The following is a 20,790-nucleotide window of genomic DNA, read 5'->3' as shown; positions in this document are numbered from 1 at the left end:
CTGGACTTTTCCGGAAGGCTGTTAAAAGCTCTTTTTTAGTTTAGTAACTGCGTACCACATATTGTACTGAATATATTCTACTGAAGAGAAGAACATTTGGGAACATTTTTTGCTTTCACGACTGAGAGATAGCAGCCGAGACAAATCAAAGCTAAACGAATCGAATTTTGATTGAATTGAATCGACACAAGGTGGACAGTTAAGGTTAAAGTTAACAAAGCGTTCTGTTTAACTCCGAGCACTAATTTTAAACCCAGTCCTGGCTTACCTTGCGAAAATTTTGAAAAGATATGTTATCCCAACTGTAAGCTTCACCACACCTCTAAACTTCCTGTGTGGTTGTGAATAGTTATTACACACTCATCTGTATTAATAATGACAAAAATCACTGAACCAGTTCAAATGCTATTATCTTTTGGACAACTCCAAAACATAATTACTTAGAAATCTTAAAGCCGTCAAAGTGATCTCTTGAACATTACCATCATAACGAGTTGTCTTGTAGTTGTGGGAGGAGTGAATAGGTTCGCGGTTCAATCAATTTGGCCTTAAAAAGCGCACGGATTGTGGACGTTTTGCCACACACTCAGTAAGCGTATTCGCGAATTTTGAAATTGCAGTGGACCGTGGATTAGCTAAGAATTTTGGCCCGGATTCCGGACTCTTCATGTCAGGAAGTTCGGATCGTGGATACTAAACGAAGTTCAAATCACTTTGGCCGTGGAAACCACATTAGTACTGGCCAGCTGATCGTGAAAAAACCGGCATGCGCAGTTTCACCGACTGTTTGGTAACCGATATTTTCATGTAAAGCTAAATGTATTCGACACTCAAATAAATTTATTCTTACTCATTCAGGGTATTTAAAAAAAGTCGAGGCTGAAAAGGAAATCACATGATAATTTCTTTGACCACCACAAGTTATTTTGCAAATCATTATATAAAACATCATGTGTTTAGTAGGCTCGATCACGGGAACATCCATTTATGTAAAAACATGAATCAACCAGTAAGACCTGCAGACAACGGGCAATGTGTCTCAGGAAAGCTCGCGCGAACATGACATAAAAACACTTTTCCATTGAATGAAATATTTTATTGATCTCATTTTTAACAGCACCAAGCTCCCAGCACAACATCTGTCTAATACTATTCATTTATACTGATACAGTGAGCGTAAAACGTTAGCTCTCAAGCTGCTTAAGGTGTTAATCAGTTAAAACGTTAACGTGGGCAGATCGACGTAAAGACAGCCAACATTTTTCGTGAAGCTTGAGACTTCAAAGTGCAATGCATTGCTTTCAAAACAGTTAACAATTACAATGACCTCCTTCGAATTTTCCTTTGTTATCCGCCTTCCGAGATAAAGGCCAGAAAATACCCTTTCGCTAAAGCACGTCAACAGATTTTAAATAGCTTCACGGAACGACTTATGTGTTTTACACCAGTCATGTACCATGTAGTTTTTTCTTGTTGACCCTTTAAGTACAAGTGAGGTAGGCACTTTAACATCTGCGCACGACAGCAAAAGGTTATAACACCCCAATTTAGCTTTGATTACACTCTTTTCTTTTTCTTTTTATTTCTTTCTCTCCTTTATAACCCCCATCTGGGATGTTAAGCGTAGAGATTTAAGAGAGAACTGAATAAACTATGCCCCTCTGTCTCCGACACAGAATGCTTTAGTTTTCCTTGGAGACTATGATCTATCAATGACATTAAAAAGCAAGCACCCTTAGTGAAATCAATTATTTTTCGACAATCCGGTAAGAAGTGAAATAGTGACCAGCCCCCAAAACTGAACTGAAATTTTTAACAACGCTTTCTCACAGAAGGTCAGTTTTGCGATGCTAAAAGTTTTGTTCCAGAGACCAGTCAGCATCTACTTATGAGGGAGAACTGGAGCTGGAGATATGCAAGTGAAGCAAGTTATTTTAACAGATTGGAAAAAGGCATCAAAGAAGCCGTTTCTTGTCATGAGAAGCAAGTAACATCAGTCAAAAACGTTTCAAAAAATGCTCAAAACTAAAAAAAAAACAACACTTGGTTGGTTGCCATACTTTTGAATTAGAGTTTTTGAGTAGGTTTCAATTTCATCGTCTTGACTTTTCGCTGCTTGTTTAGTTTAAGCCTGTACGTATAGTACTTTTCCTTGTATTTTGCCAGGAGGAGTGACTAACTAGAGTATGTAGTTTTTAACAAAATAGTCTTAACAAAGTGATGATAGTTTTTAGCAGTTCAGTGCATATCTCGAGCTCGAGTATCTCTAAAGTCTGTCCAGTTCAGTTTCTGCGCATGCCTTTACTCCTTGTCATCGCTGACAAGCACGGCATACCCAGCAGGTTTGTCACGTGACTTCTTGAAGATCATCAGCGCTGTTCCCGCCAAGCAGGCAACACACATCACTAACAGAGCCATCAGGAAGGTGGGACTGGAACCTAGAGGAATATAGAAGACAGATAACAAAAAAATGAGATGACAGCACGTGGTTGTTTAAAAAACGTTATTTCAATTTCAATTTCCAAAAAAAAAAATTCTACACATTAAGATTTTACATTCTTTCTACATACCACTTTTATCCAGGCCATTCCTGCGCGTTTCTTCTCGTTTCTGTCGTGCCAGGTGGAGTGGGCCCTGGGCCAAAGAGTACACGTCAGTCACGTGATCATTCACTGCACGTCTTCCTCGGCCACTTGATGGACATTTCTTTGCGCACTGGGAGTCTGGGTTGGTTGCGTTGCATACAATCACGTGACAGTGAACGAACACAAATGGATGGTCAGCAATGAACTTGAAGGCTTCCAGGCTAAACCGCTGTGCACTGACTGAGGGCGCTGAATGGTACTTCACCGTTACGTCATTGGGGCAACTGAGAGATAAATAGAACAGTTTTAGGTTATTCTCTAAACGTCCACTTCATTAGCAATGGGACCTTGACAGCTTAAGGCCACATGATACAAAATCCGCCATAATGGAGAGCAAGCTCCGCTCTGAGACATTCAAAACAAAGAAAAGTCAAGCCTGACTGGTTGAAGTCGCTTTGTTTTGAATGTCCCTGCAGGTAGCTTGCCCTCCAGCAAGTTGTGACCAACTGTCACCGTTAGCTGAAAATAAATCCACCTTATACGATGGTTTAACAAATAATACGCGCGGATATTTTGCGAGTCGCGTAGTATTTTTCCGAGCCCGAGGAAGAATACGAGCAATGAGCAAAATGTACGCTCGTATACACCGAATGCAAATATGGCGGACCACTCGGTTGGTGCCTGGGACGAGCTCCATGAAAGCGAGGCTAGTCAGGCTTCGGTGTTTTGTTTTGACAATGCTTTCGTACAAAAGTTTTGCCTATTCGTCGTTCTGGTGTGTTTCTTTCCGCTGCTCCTACGAGTTTCTGTGTTTCTGAATGCCACGAGAAGTGATAGAAGTGTTCACCTTTTGTTGCCTCTATGGGAAAAATTGGATCAATGCAATTCTTTGACACGAAAGAAAGGAGTTCGCGATCGCCGCGGGACGTTTATTCGCTACATTTCAGGTTAGAAGATCTTAGAAAATTCGTTTAAATGACGAGCTTATGTGGTGTCTGGTGGTGTTCCAGCATGAGTTGCATGGCCTGTACCTTCCCCAAGGTAAAGAAAAGCTCCACATCCAAGACATCCTCTGTCTCAAAAGAATTTGTTCATGTCCGACTTTGTTCGCATCCGATCCGCTCGCACGGAATCACACGATCAAATACTAACCAAGTGAATGAAATTCAACTGCCCCACAGTTAAAGCTAGTGAAAGCATTGAGCCAAATAAGAAAGACTTGGAGCTAAATGTGATCGCTTACACATTTTCTAAGATCTTTTAACCTGAAATTTAGCGAACAAACTTTATAAAAAGTACTCGGGCGATCGTGAACCTCTTTGTACTCCTTTCTTTCGTCTCAACGAGTTGTATCGATCCACTTTTTCCCTTAAAGGCAAACAGTGAGCACTTCTATCACTTCTGGTGGCATTCAGAAACACAGCAACTCGTAGGAGCAGCGAAAAGAAACACACCAGAACGACGAATAAGCAAGACTTTTGTAGGAAAGCACACCGAAGCCTGACTAGCCTCGCTTTCATGAAGCTCGTCCCAGGCAGCAACCGAGTGGTCCGCCATATTTGCATTCGGTGTATTATATGTTAAACCATCGAATAAGGTATTTATTATTCCACTAATTTTTCCACTTTGTTTGGGCCAGAATTCCATAAGTTTGTCAGCCCGTACTTTTGCCCTGTTCTACTATGTAATAACGTGGCATATTTTGCGCGTTCTTTTGCCCTAGTATGATAAAATGGCGCAATACTGGAATAATTAAAGGGCCTATTTAGTTTAGTTCAAGCACATTTTTTTTTACAATTTAACGAAAGAAAATAGCAGGCAACAAGTTAAAATAAACCACCGATACTGGTATTTGTTTTCAAAATGTTTTCACTTAAGCAAATGAATAATCTGATTCAGTCCACTTGTTTAAATGTTCGAAAAGCTCCTGATTGGATTAAAGTACATCATCCCGAGCAAACATTAAATTTATTTAATTACCCTGGTATTGCAGTGAATTGTCCAAAAACCTAGAACACTACATACTACACACTACTACTAGGACGATTTAATGGAGAGGGCAAGACAACGTTAGGAAGACTATGGCACAATTCTTTGCCGGTTCTCACGTAGCTTGGAGATGCACGTACTAGAACTCACTCGAGGTGTATAAAATAGTAACTTAATAATGCACGGCTAGTACGACGACACGTTGTATTGGACACGTTTAATTGGGTTTGGCCGATATTTCAACTAGTCAAGTAGCAGTCTTCTACAGGGCCAGAGTTGGAGTGATACCTTATATGGCTGTCATGTTATTAGCCACATGAATACTTAAAAATAAATTTTAGGAGCCGTTAAGTTTTATCTCACTCCAGCTTTGGCCCTGTAGAAGACTACTTGACTAGTCGAAATATCGGCCAAACTAAATTAAACTTGTCCAGTACAAAGTGTCGTCGTACTAGCCGTGCATTTTTTAATTAACTAAATGTAGTTTTTTAAAGCTCATTGCTAGTATTCGACAAATGATCCTTTACAATCCAAGTTTTTTAGGCTTCGGGCTGACCACAGTCTTCTATCGGCACCTATTTTCGGACGTCCATTCGGCTATCTTGTTAATGTCACCTTGCAGCCGCTGCTGAATTTTAGAGTTTTTAAATTTTTGTAATTAGATTATTTAGATTAATCAATTAGTTTTTATATTTTTTAGAAATTGTATTTTTTTAAAAATAGAGGGCCACAGGTTTTTCAGAATTTCTGTTACGTGCTACCCTCTTTAAATACCCTCTATCTATCTATCTATCTATCTATCTATCTATCTATCTATCTATCTATCTATCTATCTATCTATCTATCTATCTATCTATCTATCTATCTATCTATCTAGCTAGCTAGCTAGCTATCTATTTATCTATCTATCTATCTATCTATCTATCTATCTATCTATCTATCTATCTATCTACTTGTTTTGGTTCCACTGCTTATAAAAGAAAAAATTATTCTTCACATACCCTTTCCTAATAAACTCATACTTCAGAGAACTCTTCTGATTCTGAGTGGGCGTGGCATAGCATTGATCAGTTATGACTGACAGCTGCTTGTCGCCTGATGTCACTGATACCTCAAAGAACAGAAGTTTGCGCAGCACCACAGCAACAGGAAAATCATCCTTCGTGTAAGGACTCACGTATCTCTTGTCAGGAAACATATTCAGAGAGAGTGTAAAGTTTCCTTTGCTTTCATCACTAAACACAAGTTTTCTGTTACTTGGCTTCCAACCAACGGATGATACCACACCATACTTGGAGTAGAAACAGCTGAACTGTATTTCTATTTCACGCACGCGTGTCACGACGTCCTCAGCAGCCACAGGGATTTCCAAGACTGTGTTGGAGTAAACGATAGCTGTAGGTGTGTGCCTGCGTGTTGTGTTACAGCCGGTCAGCGGAGGTGTTAGCAAGAAGTGGGCACTGGTTTCCTCAGCTTTGCATTTGGTGTCCAGGAGCCGAAGATGCTCACGGTCAATACCACGGAGGAGGGACTTGGGAATGATGATGGTCATATTGTCTCTGTTGCACTGAACATCAACACCTGGAGCTAAAATGATACAAAATGAGTCATGAACTGTCACTGGAAAAACTGAACCATTTACAGACTTACAAAATGTTATTAAAATCTTTGTAAATTTTATAAAATCTTTGTACTTTACTTGTAAATTTCAATGTCTGTAAACGTGCACACTTACAGACATTTTGTAAATCTCATAAAAAGTATGTAAATTTTGTCTAATTCTGTAGACATAATATCTGTAAAAACTTGGTATTTTTCTTGTAAATTTGTTAACTATTTTACAGAGATTTTATCACATGTCTGTAAAATCTCTGTAAAAGTTTTACAGAGATTTTCTGAACTATGTAAAATGTTTATAAAATGTATATATTTATACTGTAAATTCCAAAGTCTGTAAATGTGCACACTTACAGAGATTTTGTAACATCTGTAAAATCTCTGTGAATTTTACGGATTCTCTGCATAATATCTGTAAAATGTCTATATAATGTCTAGATAATGTTGGTGTTTTCTTTGTAAATTATGCCAATAATGTTCAAATTTAAGAAGAATGTACGTAAAATCTCTGTTAAATCTCTGTACTTATTTTACATAGATTTCAAGCAGAACAATAAAATCCATGTAAAATATCTGTACTACAAAGATCAATTCAAAGGGCTGCAAAATGTCTTTTTAAAGAGATTTTGCAGTTTTATAAAATCTCTTTACAAATTAGTAAGATTAATGAACATATATTTAAATGGCTGTAGCACACTGCAAATGTGATTTACCCTTACATGAAATGACAACATGCATTGCATTTCATTTGGAAGTCGACCATGATAAAAATAAGGTAGTCTGAAAACTGCAAGCCATAAAACCTTTATTTCAAAACAACCTGCTATGTATGTATCATTACAATATATTACTTAAAAAAATTAAAGTATGATTTCACAAAACATGTATTTCACCCCCCTCGTTTTCCAACAGAGTCAATTATTGTCTTATTAGAGACATGACATAAACACACAAATTAATATCCCCTCTAATAATTAACAATTTAAATAATCTATCATGTTAATTAATTGTTAATCAGTCTCAACCTACATTCTAATATAGATGTACTGTCAATACATGTAGTTTAATCTGCTTAATAATACATAAACATAATCATCAAAATCAACTTGTTGCAAACATGCTTTTATAACAATTTGAAATATCTATTACATGTAGCACGTTTTAAACCTATAAGCTTTCTTTAATGGATAAAATATGTGAATGTGAGTATAATGCTACATGTACCGGTACATTCATACTTCCATGTGAGCATCAATGTATTTATATACATGTATACCTTAACGTAAGCTGCTTGACAGATCTAGTTTAAATACTTTTAGCAGTACAGTAAATGGTTTGAACCCAGGAGTATCAGTAGTTCGTATAGTGTGATCATCCGGGTGAGAGTAGTTCTGAGAAGAACTGTTGTTGGTGACTGACGTTTCAACAACCTGAGCGGAAGTCATCTTCAGAGTCAAGTGAAAAGTTGTTGTCAGTCGATGTTATAAGTCAGGTTCATTGATGTTGATTGGTCAGTTTAGCTGTGATGTTTTTGACTGTAAGACTTGTGTTAAGTTTGTCAACAGTAATTGGTCAGTTTCGATCCGTCTATTGTAAGTCAAATTAAGTTGTTCTGTTCCGTTTATTGTTGGCCAAATTAAATAGTTCTGTCGGTCGATGGTATTCAGAAATGTGATTGTTGACATCACAGTTTCACCATTTCTTGTCGCTCGTTTGTGTTCAGTCAGTCTCGTGTTGAGGTTTCTACCGGTCTCTCCGATGTAGGAGGCCTGGCAGTTGGAGCATTTGATCTTATAAATCGCTCCTTGTCTGTCGTTAGGGTTTGGTCTCTGTCTTTAATGTTGGTCAGTAAACGTTGTAGCGTAGTTGTAGGTTTGTGAGCTACACGGATATTTAACAATTATCCTGCGAAATCGCACGGAATATCGCCTGATACTTAGCCGACGAGGCCATAGGCCGAGTTGGCTAAAATCAGACGATATTCCGCAAGATTGAGCAGGATAATTGTTTTATTATTCAACAAATCGGCAACGAAACACATTTTGCACATAGAAAAACTGTAATTAAGCAGCGCTTTACAAGATTTCGGACGAATCTTCACAACCTACAAATATCGCAGGATATCTGTTATGTACGGATGACAGATATCGTTAACATTTTGACCATATATAGGCAGCGCGCGCATCTGTTGAATAATAATAAAGGTTGTAGGATCTACGCAATAGTTTCAGAAGTGCCCTTGATGTAGGGAATTGTCGCTTACTAACCACCAAATCGACTGGGACTCTGCTGAATGCCTAACCTACAGTACTAACTATTTTCAACGACTGACTCTGGAAAGCTGGTACACAAAGTTAGAACAGACGCCTATTAACAGATGTCAACAACTACCGGCACCTTACAAACGACTTATTCACAACGTAAACACTACCAACAAATGAAACACTGACAGAACTACTTAATTTGACTAACAATAGACGGAACAGAACAACTTAATTTGACTGACAACAGACGGATCGAAACTGACCAATTACTGTTGACAAACTTAACACGAGTCTTACAGCCAATAACATCACGGCTTAACTGACCAATCAACATCAATGAACCAGACTTATAACATCATTGACTGACAACAACTTTTCACTTGACTCTGAAGATGACTTCCGCTCAGGTTGTCGAAATGTCAGTCACCAACAACAGTTCTTCTCAGAACTACTCTCACCCGGACGATCACACTATACGAACTACTTTTAGCAGTATCATACAATGCATTTTGTTTTAAGCTTGAACTAATCTAATTCTTTCAACTTCCCTCATGTAGGGCTGCAAATAATTTGTTCTCTCTGGAAAGGACATATGTCCAAGTAAGACACCATCTTGGTCTTCGACTCAAGCAAAAGCACAAGCGCATTTCATTTTGACAGTAAGCACAAACACAAGGATCAAAACTTGTCCTTTTTGCGTGATCATGCTTGTGCTTGCGCTTGCATTGCAAGTGTAAACCAGGCTTTATTAATAAGGACATATGAGCCCTTCTTATTTTTATGAGCAGGGCTCATATGTCCTTAAAAGGTTCTTTTCTCTTGGGTGGAGACTAACATTGATTGAAAGGCCATCAACTCCCCTTGCAGTTCCATAAGATAATTCAGCAATTGAATGTGGGATCTGAAATTGAATAAGGGAGAGCAGTTTGTTACAAATTGACTAGCAAAAACATTTTACAATAACAACAAACTTTGAGTCAATCAGTCAGGCACAGTTTGCATTAAAATTTCATTGCATGTTATAGTTCAGTAATTTGTTACCATACCGGTAGTTGCTATACAACCTTTACTGTAACTCAACCAATACCTTCATTTTGAAGTGTAAGGCACAATAAAGATATACTCTTATTGTCAGTCAGTCAGTCATATGTACATGTACATGTATCTAAATCTGTTACAGGGTTTGATGGACCATCACCAAACTGATTATGACTGAAATATTTTAGGTACACTGTACTTTGCACGGTACGATTTTGTCACATGTGATAAGCTTACGGCAAGCCTATGACACTTGAAGCTAGTTGTACGCTGTAGGTTGGATTTTCACAACACAATAATTATTTGTGTCATAAACCTGTCGTTAGCATTTCACAACCATGTCACATGCAATAAAATCATACCAGGTTTCCAAGACCAATGGAAAATATGACAAGAATAAGCATAAGTAATGGCATACATGTACAGTGCAGCTTATTCAATAATGGTGACAGAAGAATCATAAGCATAAAGATAAACACAAGCAAAATAAGAAGAAGCACATATTCAAAGTCACAACAAAATCATTGAGATTCTAGCATTTATAAGCGTACAGTAAAAACCTGCGAGTAAGAACCAGTTAGGCTAAAATTTGCAAATAACACTGTAGATACCTGACCATTTTTATAAGAACATATTAAGCCTTAAACTTGGAAACAGGTTCTATTTTTTTAAAATGATTAAAAATGTTTACTTTTGGGAAATAAGTTTGTACAAAGCATTACTATGCATGAAATCATGTCATATTCTAAATAATTAGTGCTTCATTTTAGCATACATTGTAAGCACTTACCAGTATGTGGTATGCAAATTTTATACAAGGAATAGGGAGAATACAACTTAAATCTCTATAACAATATTGAAACTTTTTTTCAGAAATTATGAACCTATTAAGAACCTTATTAGCCTGAATTTGTGTTAATACCCCTTTATGTAAGAACCTGTTTAGGCTAACTTGAAAAATAATAGGTTCTTAATTGCAGGCTTTTACTGTACTCAAATTAGGGGAAAACATGCTCCTTCTTGTGTTAATGTTTATGCTGATATTATTATGATTTATTGGGAGAAGGGGTGTCCTAATAGTACATGTAAATGCAATGGACTGCTAGTGCACTTACATGTGCCATGCAGTCCTTGTTTCAGCACTAACAAGGATAAGTCTGTTGGGTTCTTTGGTAAGTTGCTTCACTCTCGTACTGGTGCATTAGGTAGGGCCAGTGACTAATGCTGGGGGTAGCCATCCAGGATCTGGATGTCTGGGCTACAGGTGTGTACTTGGCTTGTTAATATTTTTCTCTATTATGGTGAGTCATAGTGTGGACAATACAAGACAATACAGTGCATAAGTTCTGTCTTGTTCAAGTGCAGTGGCAGACCCAGACCTTCATACAGGGCTCAAAATAATTTTCGGACAGTTGCCGATCATGTTGTCCAGCCAGACAGATTTTAGCTCGGTCATGTGTCCTTTCTTAACGGTCAAAATATTGAAAATAGCACTTTTAAACTACCACTCATTTCTGCTGTTCGTTAGATAGTTTGTTTGCTATTTCTTCGCTGTTTTAGCAGGAACTTTTATGAATAGATCGCTTTCTAATGCCCTTCTGGTCATCAGTTGTCATTCTCAAAGCCATGTATGTGACCGGTGAAAATGACCGGCAAACTGAAACTTTGTCCGGACAAATTGTCATCTTGGCTGGACATTGTCCGTTGAACGGCTGTTATTTTGAGCCCTGTTCGTATAAGAAAGGACCCCCATAATCCAGACCCTGAAAAAAGGTGGGGATGACATCCAGGCAAGTAAACATGGCCCCCTTTGATCAATGAAGCTTTTTTCATTTAAATAAAACTCCTCCAAGTTACATGTATGGATCTTTTGCTAATTGACTACCATGGTATTTGGGCCGAAAAAAGTTCAAAGGAAGGTCTCAAGGCATGAGAATTGATCATAAATACAGTGATTTTTATTTGGGGATCACCATCCTCAGAGACCCAGGGGCAGTAAGTGGGGGCAGAGGAATATCTATATGGGCGGAACAAAATCCCAAAGAACAGTCAAGAATGAAAATAAGATGGCTTTTCTCTCTGGTTACATACATGTAGAGTTGAGAGATTGAAATAAATGTACCAAATTATGCACACAATGTACTTTACATGTTGAAATTAGTACTCATTGTCAGGAACAAAACTAAGTCTTGTACTTACATGGTCATAGATGTTATATGTTGCAATCAACCCTGAACATCTATATCTGGAAATAATACAATAAAAAGACATGTTGAGGAGTTCGGTGTTTATTGGCATAAAAAAATAATAAAATGCCAAACATACACTGTACACATGTCTGACATGTTTATGAATCGTCGAATTCGTACGACAAGTGTACGAGCAGAAAGAAACAAACAATAAAATAAACCGATCTTCAATATTTAAGCTTACCCAGAAAATATTAAGCTTAATAAAGCCTCATGGAAACCCTCTGATGGAAACTCGTATAAGTAATAACTATTGTGCAAAACCTTACCTTGGAAAGACACTTGCCTACAACAGGCGCAACGATCGGAGATCCGGTGAAAGAAGACTCCATGGAGCTACACGAGAAGATAAGCTGTCTTTAGGCGAACGAAATTATCGTTCTAGCGAGTAAAAAGCTTCTTAAAAATGGATTTGTAGACACACTTCGACCCTTGCTGCTTCGAACCGTTACAAATCAACCGCTAAAAAGTCAGAGCCAGAGAGGACGCCGGGATTTAGTCATATTGCGCATGATCGGTTCGGAACCAGTTCTTCCCGGCCGAAGCAGACAGAAAGATAATGGGACGCGATGTTCTTTCCGTATACAATAAATAAAGAAATAAATAACTAAATAAAGGAATAAATAAAAAAATAATAAAATATTATGATATATATATTATAATGATATTCTTCTGGCCGGCCAAAGTTACAATAAAATATATGGAACAGAACCACGATATAACAATCCTCGATATTACAAAATCCTCGTTTTAACGAACATAATCCAAAGATCCAAACGTAAAATGTACCCCGATATTCATTACATCGAGGTTTTCGATATAGCGAACTCTCGATATATTGGCACTTCTAAAAGCAATGTGTCACTAAAGCTTATCAAACATATAATTAATTGAAAAATAAATAAGCAGACAAATAAATAAATGAATAAATAACACAGATTTCGACTTGTGTACTTTCACAGAGTACAGAGTCCTGACGTGCACTTTTTCAGATATTCCCGATATTATACAGAGCCCTGCTTCGGTAGCATATCAGGCGAGTTTGGCAGAGCCATGGTTCATATTTTGGCGAGACACAGTCGACCAAAATACCCATGGCGAGACCAAACGAGCCTGATATGCAGCTGAAGCGTGCCAAAAAGGTACGATTAGGTATTTACCGTAACCAAATTCAGCCAGATCCGGTTATATTTCTCGCTCTGTTGAAGCTATGCTTGCAAGGTAAGTACGCAAATTGTGTTGACTTGCATTGGTCTTCTACACTTTTGCCAAGTTCGACGTTTGAGTCGGTGTCGCATTTCTGTCGGATAATGCGACAAGACTAGTCGAACGTGCGGCAGATATCGACAGCCGATTCAGACGTTGAACTTTTTCCGAATCTAATTCGTTTAATTGAATTCGACACGGCAGATATGCGACGTATGAACCAGGCCTAACATGCATTTTGCAGAGCCCTGCTTATGCACTTTTACATACATTTTACATAGCCCTGCTTATGCGCTTTAACATACATTTTACATAGCCCTGCTTATGCGCTTTTACATACATTTTACATAGCCCTGCTTATGCGCTTTTACATACATTTTACAAAGACCTGCTTATGCGCTTTTACATACATTTTACAATTTGCAAACACTCAAATCCTCTGTAAACCGTAGATTTACAGACTTAATAAAGAGATTTTGTCAAGTCTGTAAATTATGGTCAATGCTTCATACTCTGAGCACTAAGAATTCACAGACATTTTATAAATATTTTGTCTTATTACAAAATACAAAAAGTACGCAAAATGTATGTAAAACCATAATTTACAAACATTCTGTTATGATGGTGAAAGAAGACCTTAAAATTTCTTTTTATAGAAAGTCTGTAGAATTTAAATTTACAGAAATTTAACCAAGTCTGTAAAGGGTCCAGTTTTTCCAGTGTGTGTTGGCAAAAAGAAAGACGTATGTATTTGTTTAACTGCAAGATGAAAGGTCGGAAAACCATAGGGGAATTTGGTGTAACACTCGAAAAAAAATAGCTTGTTCTGAAAGATTTTCAAAACTAAGTGCAGTTTGTAAAGAGGTACATAACAGGATAAAGATTTTGAACCACTTCCACTGCCTTGTTCTTAATCAGTTCATCTAATTTGCGCATTACAGAAAATCATCTCCTATTTTACGTCTCTTCTAAGGAACTGAAACTAAAATTCTTCGAGAACGTTTTACCGCAGAGCTTTTAGGGCAATCTCCAATTTTACGTCTCTGCTAAGGAACTGAAACTGAAATGTTCCTCGGGAAGATTTTATCGCAGATCTTTTGGGGTTAATGTCTAAGTATGAGTCAATACTTACCTTGGCATGTTCTCTTATCCAAAGACAAGCTAAGTTCCGGGTCTGGACATTTACATTTGTAGCCTCCTGCAGTATTAACACACTTGTGACTGCAGCCGCTATTTGATACAGCACACTCGTCAATGTCTGAAAGAAAGATCGTCTGTAAAAAATTTCTATCGCACTATTAAAAAGAATGATGCCACTTGCTTGAAATCCATCTCATTACACAAAACTTAAAAAGTCAGTAAAAAATTAACCCTATTCAGACGGGGGGGGGGGGGGGTGGGGCTTTTGAGGCCCGCGCTGACTTTGAACTTTTATAACTTTTTTTAAGATTTAACCAAACGCTGCCAAACTTTCTGAGTTTTCCCAAAATTTATCTGGCAACAATTTGGTAGGGTTGGATGATGTGTAAGGAAATTGACATCACCATGGCAACGGCATTTTGACAGGCATGTTTTCCCAAATTTGTAATTTTGCGTGTTTCTGTTAATAAAAATCAACTAAATTAAATGAAATTGTTTGTACATTTTTACAGGTTTAAAGCACATTTTTAGTTATTTTGAGTACTTTGCAGTGATTTTGGGTGGTTTTCTGGTATTTTGGAAAAATTTTGAAATCCAAGATGGCGGATCCAAGATGGCGGCTGTCTTGACATCTTGATGTAATTGTCACGTGATGTGACGTCACCATCCCACGTGATGTTTACCAAAAGAAAGAGTTTCGGACATACAATACATCCTATTAGTTTCATGGTGATTGCTTAAATATTCTGGAAGTTACATAGGGGGGACTTCCCCCCTCCCCCCGGTCTGAAAAGGTCCAAAAAAGCCCGGTCTGAATAGGGTTAAAACGATCGCCAATGATTTTAGTTTTTAATTTTATTTTGAAAACATCACATGTTACGAGTTTTCAGATTTTATGGAAGATCTATGTAAGATGTAACATTAATTTGTAATTCATCAATGACCTCACTCTAAAGGCGATCAAAAGGGAAAAAAAATCCAGGCCTATTTTAATGCGGGGTTCTTGTTGTTGAAGACGCTTATTGAAGAGTAAATAACAATAAAATGTTAGGCGAACACACCTTTACAGTTGACTGAATTCACTTGTCCGCTCCAGGCACCATTTCGTCTGCACTGAGTAGAGGAAGGACCGCTGATTTGGTAGCCACGGGCGCAAGAAAAAGAACAAGTAGATCCATATTTTTGATTGGACGAGAGACAATGGGAAGGAGAAACACGCACACCACTCCTCAGAGAAAGCTTTTGGCACCAATTTGCTGAAGAAAAGAAATGAAATGACACAAGCTTAGACTTTCAAATCAAATCAAAGAAATCAAAGAGTATTTCAAAAGATATCACACGCTATCAAGTGTAAAGAGCTAGTCAATAAACAATATGTCTGTCGACATTCGAAATTCAAAATACAACGCACAATAGGCGCCAAAAGTGATGAGACACTTGGCACTTTTTAAGTACCTTGGACAAATTTTACCCCTCATCCCTTCGATATTACCCCCAACCCCCGAAACAATGTTGGGTTTGCTATCTGCAAGACTTGCCGCGTTTGTGTACAACATTGAAAAGGGGGAGGGGGTGGTTCACAAGCTGCACCGGATTTAAGGTAGAAAAATGGGAATGTTAAATTAGCATTAATTTCAACCAGCTGTCTCAAGGACTTTTGGCGCTCATTGCATGCCTCAGCTTGAGATGTTTTCTGACCTACCATTGGTTTCACAGACATACGGAAAAGAGGTTGTACATGGTATATCGTTCCATTTATAACCAGAACTCTTTTCATAGATTTCTCCACAATCCTCGTTGCCCCCGGAATCATTAGGTTCTCCAGAAAGCCAATAAGTGTAAGTTGGATGTGATCCGTCAACCCACAGCCAGCGAGACTTGTCTTTAGGATTCCTGTACAGACCCATCCACGTCCTCTGATTGCGTGGTATTTTTGAGGTAAGTGCTTGTTGTTCAGCTTGTGAATTTATCACGACAAGTTTGGATCCGAGCGTTTCACAAGCGGATTTTGCTCCATTCCAGTTCAATCCTTTGGAAAAGAACTTGTAGCAGGAACCTTGCATGTGAATCCAGCCGTTTGGACATACGCCTAAAACAGTGAATGGCAAGAACCTTAGCTTCTTTAATAATTGAAATCAAACACTTCTAAAAGTACATGTTTAAGATTAATCACAGCCTTATAATTAATGTCAATTAATGTTTAACATGATTTCACGTATCTACAGCTGATAGCTCTTAGTGCTCAGGAGGTATGGTGAGTCCTTCTTGTAAACTGGAATCATGACCTTACAGAATTTTTTTTATTTAATAATTGCACTCAGTTATTTTATTGTAAATTGCAAGTGTACAATATTCGCCACTTTCACATCTCCCATAATACACCTTGTTTGCCCCCCCCCCCCCCCCAAAAAAAAAAAAAAAAAAAAAATTTTGCATAAGCGTTGTTTTCAATTTCTCTTGGGACATACTGTTGTCCCAAGAGAAATTAAAAATAATTCTTATGCAAAATTTTGGGGGGCAAACAAGGTGTATTATGGGAGATGTGGAAATGGTCAATAAAGAAAACGAGAGTTCACTTATAAAAAAAAGCAGTCTGACAATTTTGATATATAGCTCCCCGTCGATTTCTGTTATATGGGTGAATGAAAGTCGAAAATTTTAATGTGACAAAACTCTCCGAAAAAAATGTCTTTGGCTTAAATTTGTATATACTGATGTTAATTACGATTTTCCCGTAGTGTGGTGTGTGTGCACCCAAAAACAACGTTGTTTACGTTGCATTATTTCAGATGTTATTAAGTAAATAGTCGCCAAGCTATGCTCAAGAACGCCGGCAAGTTTAATTTATATAAAAGGTGAAAAATCTATCGGGTTGACGATGGAGCAAAAATTTTCCTGATGAGGATATTAGTTTATTTCAACCATATAAGTTAAAAATTTAGTTTTTCTTGTCACCAGTTGCAGCGCCATAGGGTAAACAGCCAAACTAAACAAGCCCCGTCTGTTAAAAAGACCTTATTATATACTACTTATTAACCGAGAGTGAGGTCATTACAGGGGAATCTCAGGCCGAGGCCTTGATGTATTGACCGAGCGATAGCGAGGTCAATACATCAAGGCCGAGGTCCGAGATTGCCCTGTAATGACCGAACGGACGAGGTTAATAAGTTATTTATTATATGGCCTTTTAGCGCTATTCTACTAGTGGTAACCACAGGTTAGAAAGTGCGGGCCTCGACAAACTTTTGTTTTCGGATTCTAATCGTTCTTTGTGGAGGAAAAAAATTCTCAACTTCCCAGTGTTTGAACGATGCATTTTCGGATCCTTTTGCATTAACCGTTCATGGTGGAAGATTACGGATTGATAATTGACAAATCACTGGACAAAAGTAACGCGTCACGAGAGGAATGCATGATTTAATCGAGCACGCGGTGCAATTAAGATGTGATTTTACTCTGTCGGCGAACTCGCTATGTTGTCAGTGTTGTAACGAATTTTTCGAGATTAAATGACTGTTGTTGGAATCATTCGTTTTGCTCTGGTTTACCTGTGATACAATCACTTAAGTCACCTCATTTCACGGCAATTTTTTCAACAGGTCACGAAAATTTTTCAGACAGTGTCGATAAATCACTGGACAAAAGAAAATTATTCCGAGTAAGGTCGAGTAACGCGTCACGCTAAGTCACGAACGTTTTTTATCGTTTCCTATTGCCGCAAACCAATCAAAATTGTTTTTTTGATTGACAGTTTTGCGAAGTGTAGTCGAGCACGCAGTGTGAATTGAGATGTGATTTTCCTCCGTCGGCAAACTCGCTTTGTTGTCAGTGTTATAAGGAATTTCTCGAGAATAACCGTTGTTGGAATCATTCGCTTTGCCGTAGTTTATCTGTGATACAATCACAGCAGATCTTCTCAAAAGAAACACCTATAAACGTCTGCAAAACGTAATGTCTGCAATCTTCCGACAGAAGCCTCGATCTAATGTGACAAACTGTTGATTTTTCGCATTCTTATCGCTCTTGGAGACAAGATTTTTCTCTTCCGGTGTTACGACAAACTGTCGTGATTGACACATGTTTTGCATTCCGATCGTTCTTAGTGGAAGAACAAAATTTTTAACTTCCGGTTCGCAGATAGCCTTTATAAACGTGGCGCGCACGCGTAATACGCAATCGCTGGTCACTGTCAAGATTAGGGTTGCGGGCCTCTCTTGGGCTCGCAAAAAATATCTAAAAAAACACCGAGGTGAAACTCGCTCTCGCTCTCAGTGGCTCTCTTCGTCGCTCATACTAAAGAAGTATCGGTATGCTAATATTTTTCTTTCAGTTATTGAAAAGATAGTTACATTTTGTCGGTATTTATTGTCGTTTTCGCAATTGCGCTAGTAGCTTTTACTCACAACTCAAAAAACCGTCGAGCCGAGAAAATTTTTCATAATGCCCGGTCATTACAAGAAAATAATGCCCGCTCAGCAGTCAATCAGAGCGTGCGTACTATTGTAGCCATATAATAAAGGAAATTGACGCTTCATGAAATTAAAGCGAATTTCAAGATTGAGGTCAATAAAGAAAACGAGAGTTCACTTATAAAAAAAAGCAGTCTGACAATTTTTGCTAACATGACCCTAATTTCCATTTTTTTGGCCCCAATTTCGCGATACGGTACAGTCCAGACGTTCTTGACTTCTAGGAAAAAGTATTATTTTATCAGGGTGGAAGTCTGTGAAAAACGCTCAAAGCGGTCCGCAGATTCCTTCGCTTAACCCCTTTTATGCGTCTATTGTTGAAGGACCTCTTGAAGTACATTTGTTCCAATTTTTTTTTTCTTTGTGTGCGTCGCGTTAATTTTCTTCATTTTGAAATGCTACCCCCTCTTTCGCGTTAATTTTCTTTATTGGGAAGTAACGTTTCCTTCAATTCGCGTTAATTTAAGTCGCGTTAATTTCCTATAATAAGGTAAACATTTGAGCAAGTTACTAGATTGCGAAAAAGATCAGTTGTAAAGTCGATTAGTTATTATACCGATTAAAATCAAGGAAACAAAAAAGGGTAATAGATTCCGACGAGATACTAGATTTAAAATCTTACCGGGATGTATTTAATTTTCAAATTTATATTCCTATGGTGTGTGAAATAGATATTGGAGCTTATGTAAGTGAATATTTATCTGAATTCTACCGCAAGAAGGAAAATTTTTATTCAGTGGAAAAATTGTCAGCCATATTAAACCACTGATCGACAATAAGTTATTTATTATATGTTAATAAGTTATTTATTATATGGCCTTTAAGCGCTATTCTAAAAATATCTAAAAAAACATTGAAGTGAAACTCGCTCTCGCTCTCAGTGGCTCTCTTCGTCGCTCATACTAAAGAAGTATCGGTATGCTAATATTTTTCTTTCAGTTATTGAAAAGATAGTTACATTTTGTCGGTATTTATTGTCGTTTTCGCAATTGCGCTAGTAGCTTTTACTCACAACTCAAAAAACCGTCGAGCCGAGAAAATTTTTCATAATGCCCGGTCATTACAAGAAAATAATGCCCGCTCAGCAGCCAATCAGAGCGCGCGTACTATTGTAGCCATATAATAAAGGAAATTGACGCTTCATGAAATTAAAGCGAATTTCAAGATTGAGTGTTAATTTTTGCTAACATGACCCTAATTTCCATTTTTTTGGCCCCAATTTCGCGATACGGTACAGCCCAGACGTTCTTGACTTCTAGGAAAAAGTATTATTTTATCAGGGTGGAAGTCTGTGAAGAACGCTCAAAGCGGTCCGCAGATTCCTTCGCTTAACCCCTTATATGCGTCTATTGTTGAAGGACCTCTTGAAGTACATTTGTTCCAATTTTTTTTCTTTGTGTGCGTCGCGTTAATTTTCTTCATTTTGAAATGCTACCCCCTCTTTCGCGTTAATTTTCTTTATTGGGAAGTAAAGTTTCCTTCAATTCGCGTTAATTTATAAGTCGCGTTAATTTCCTATTATAAGGTAAACATTTGAGCAAGTTACTAGATTGCGAAAAAGATCAGTTGTAAAGGCGATTAGTTATTATACCGATTAAAATCAAGGAAACAAAAAAGGGTAATAGATTCCGACGAGATACTAGATTTAAAATCTTACTGGAATGTATTTAATTTTCAAATTTATATTCCTATGGTGTGTGAAATAGATATTGGAGCTTATGTAAGTGAATATTTATCTGAATTCTACCGCAAGAAGGAAAATTTTTATTCAGTGGAAAAATTGTCAGCAATATTAAACCACTGATCGACAAAATTAATAAAATTTTAATATTTTAGATTCTACTTCTGGAAACATTTTTCTAAGTTTTGCACTGCAACTAACCTTGAGAAAAACTTCCTGACATCAATATCAACAATCCCGCGAGTAACATAGACAACAAGTGGAAAACAGCCATAACAGAAGGAACAGGATCAAACTTTTTCGTCCGTTGGAACTAAAACTTCGGGCGTGCAAATGGATTCCGAAAAAGATCACTTGCGAAGATACCTTCAGTCTTGATCGAAGCAGTAAGTCTACGTATTATCGGGTTAATGAATTCACTGAACGGGTTTTTTCTCGAGCTTGCTTATCCAAACATTTCAAGAACTAAACAATTGATGCATTGTTTTTTGGTGACTCAACAGTTAGAATACGACAGACCCGTACAGTTCAAAACTCAAATATTACGACAAA

At 37.7% G+C, this 20,790-nt stretch overlaps 1 protein-coding gene and 1 long non-coding RNA gene across 3 annotated transcripts; both read right to left on the bottom strand.

The window, feature by feature from the left end:
- Nucleotides 1-1,109: 1,109 nt before the first annotated feature.
- LOC144660594 (ZP domain-containing protein-like) lies at nt 1,110-20,534 on the bottom strand. Its single transcript, XM_078521260.1, has 7 exons — nt 20,440-20,534; nt 15,791-16,177; nt 15,150-15,344; nt 14,081-14,206; nt 5,576-6,161; nt 2,571-2,869; nt 1,110-2,438 (listed from the first exon to the last, which is right to left on the bottom strand). The coding sequence occupies exons 1-7, from the start codon at nt 20,510-20,512 to the stop codon at nt 2,302-2,304; spliced, it is 1,803 nt and encodes a 600-aa protein (XP_078377386.1). The 5' UTR covers nt 20,513-20,534; the 3' UTR covers nt 1,110-2,301.
- Nucleotides 8,379-12,182, bottom strand: LOC144660651 (uncharacterized). 2 transcript variants are annotated; one of them, XR_013572125.1, is made up of 3 exons: nt 12,012-12,182; nt 11,693-11,738; nt 8,379-9,356 (listed from the first exon to the last, which is right to left on the bottom strand). It is a non-coding gene; the product is annotated as an uncharacterized LOC144660651 (long non-coding RNA). The 2 variants fall into 2 exon arrangements; XR_013572124.1 differs by having other exon boundaries at nt 11,693-11,732.
- Nucleotides 20,535-20,790: the final 256 nt, after the last annotated feature.

Source organism: Oculina patagonica, chromosome 7 (genome assembly GCF_052425735.1).
Source record: "Oculina patagonica isolate OP01 chromosome 7, crgOcupat, whole genome shotgun sequence".
Lineage (NCBI taxonomy): Eukaryota > Metazoa > Cnidaria > Anthozoa > Scleractinia > Oculinidae > Oculina > Oculina patagonica.
This window is presented reverse-complemented; position numbering and strand designations above follow the sequence as displayed.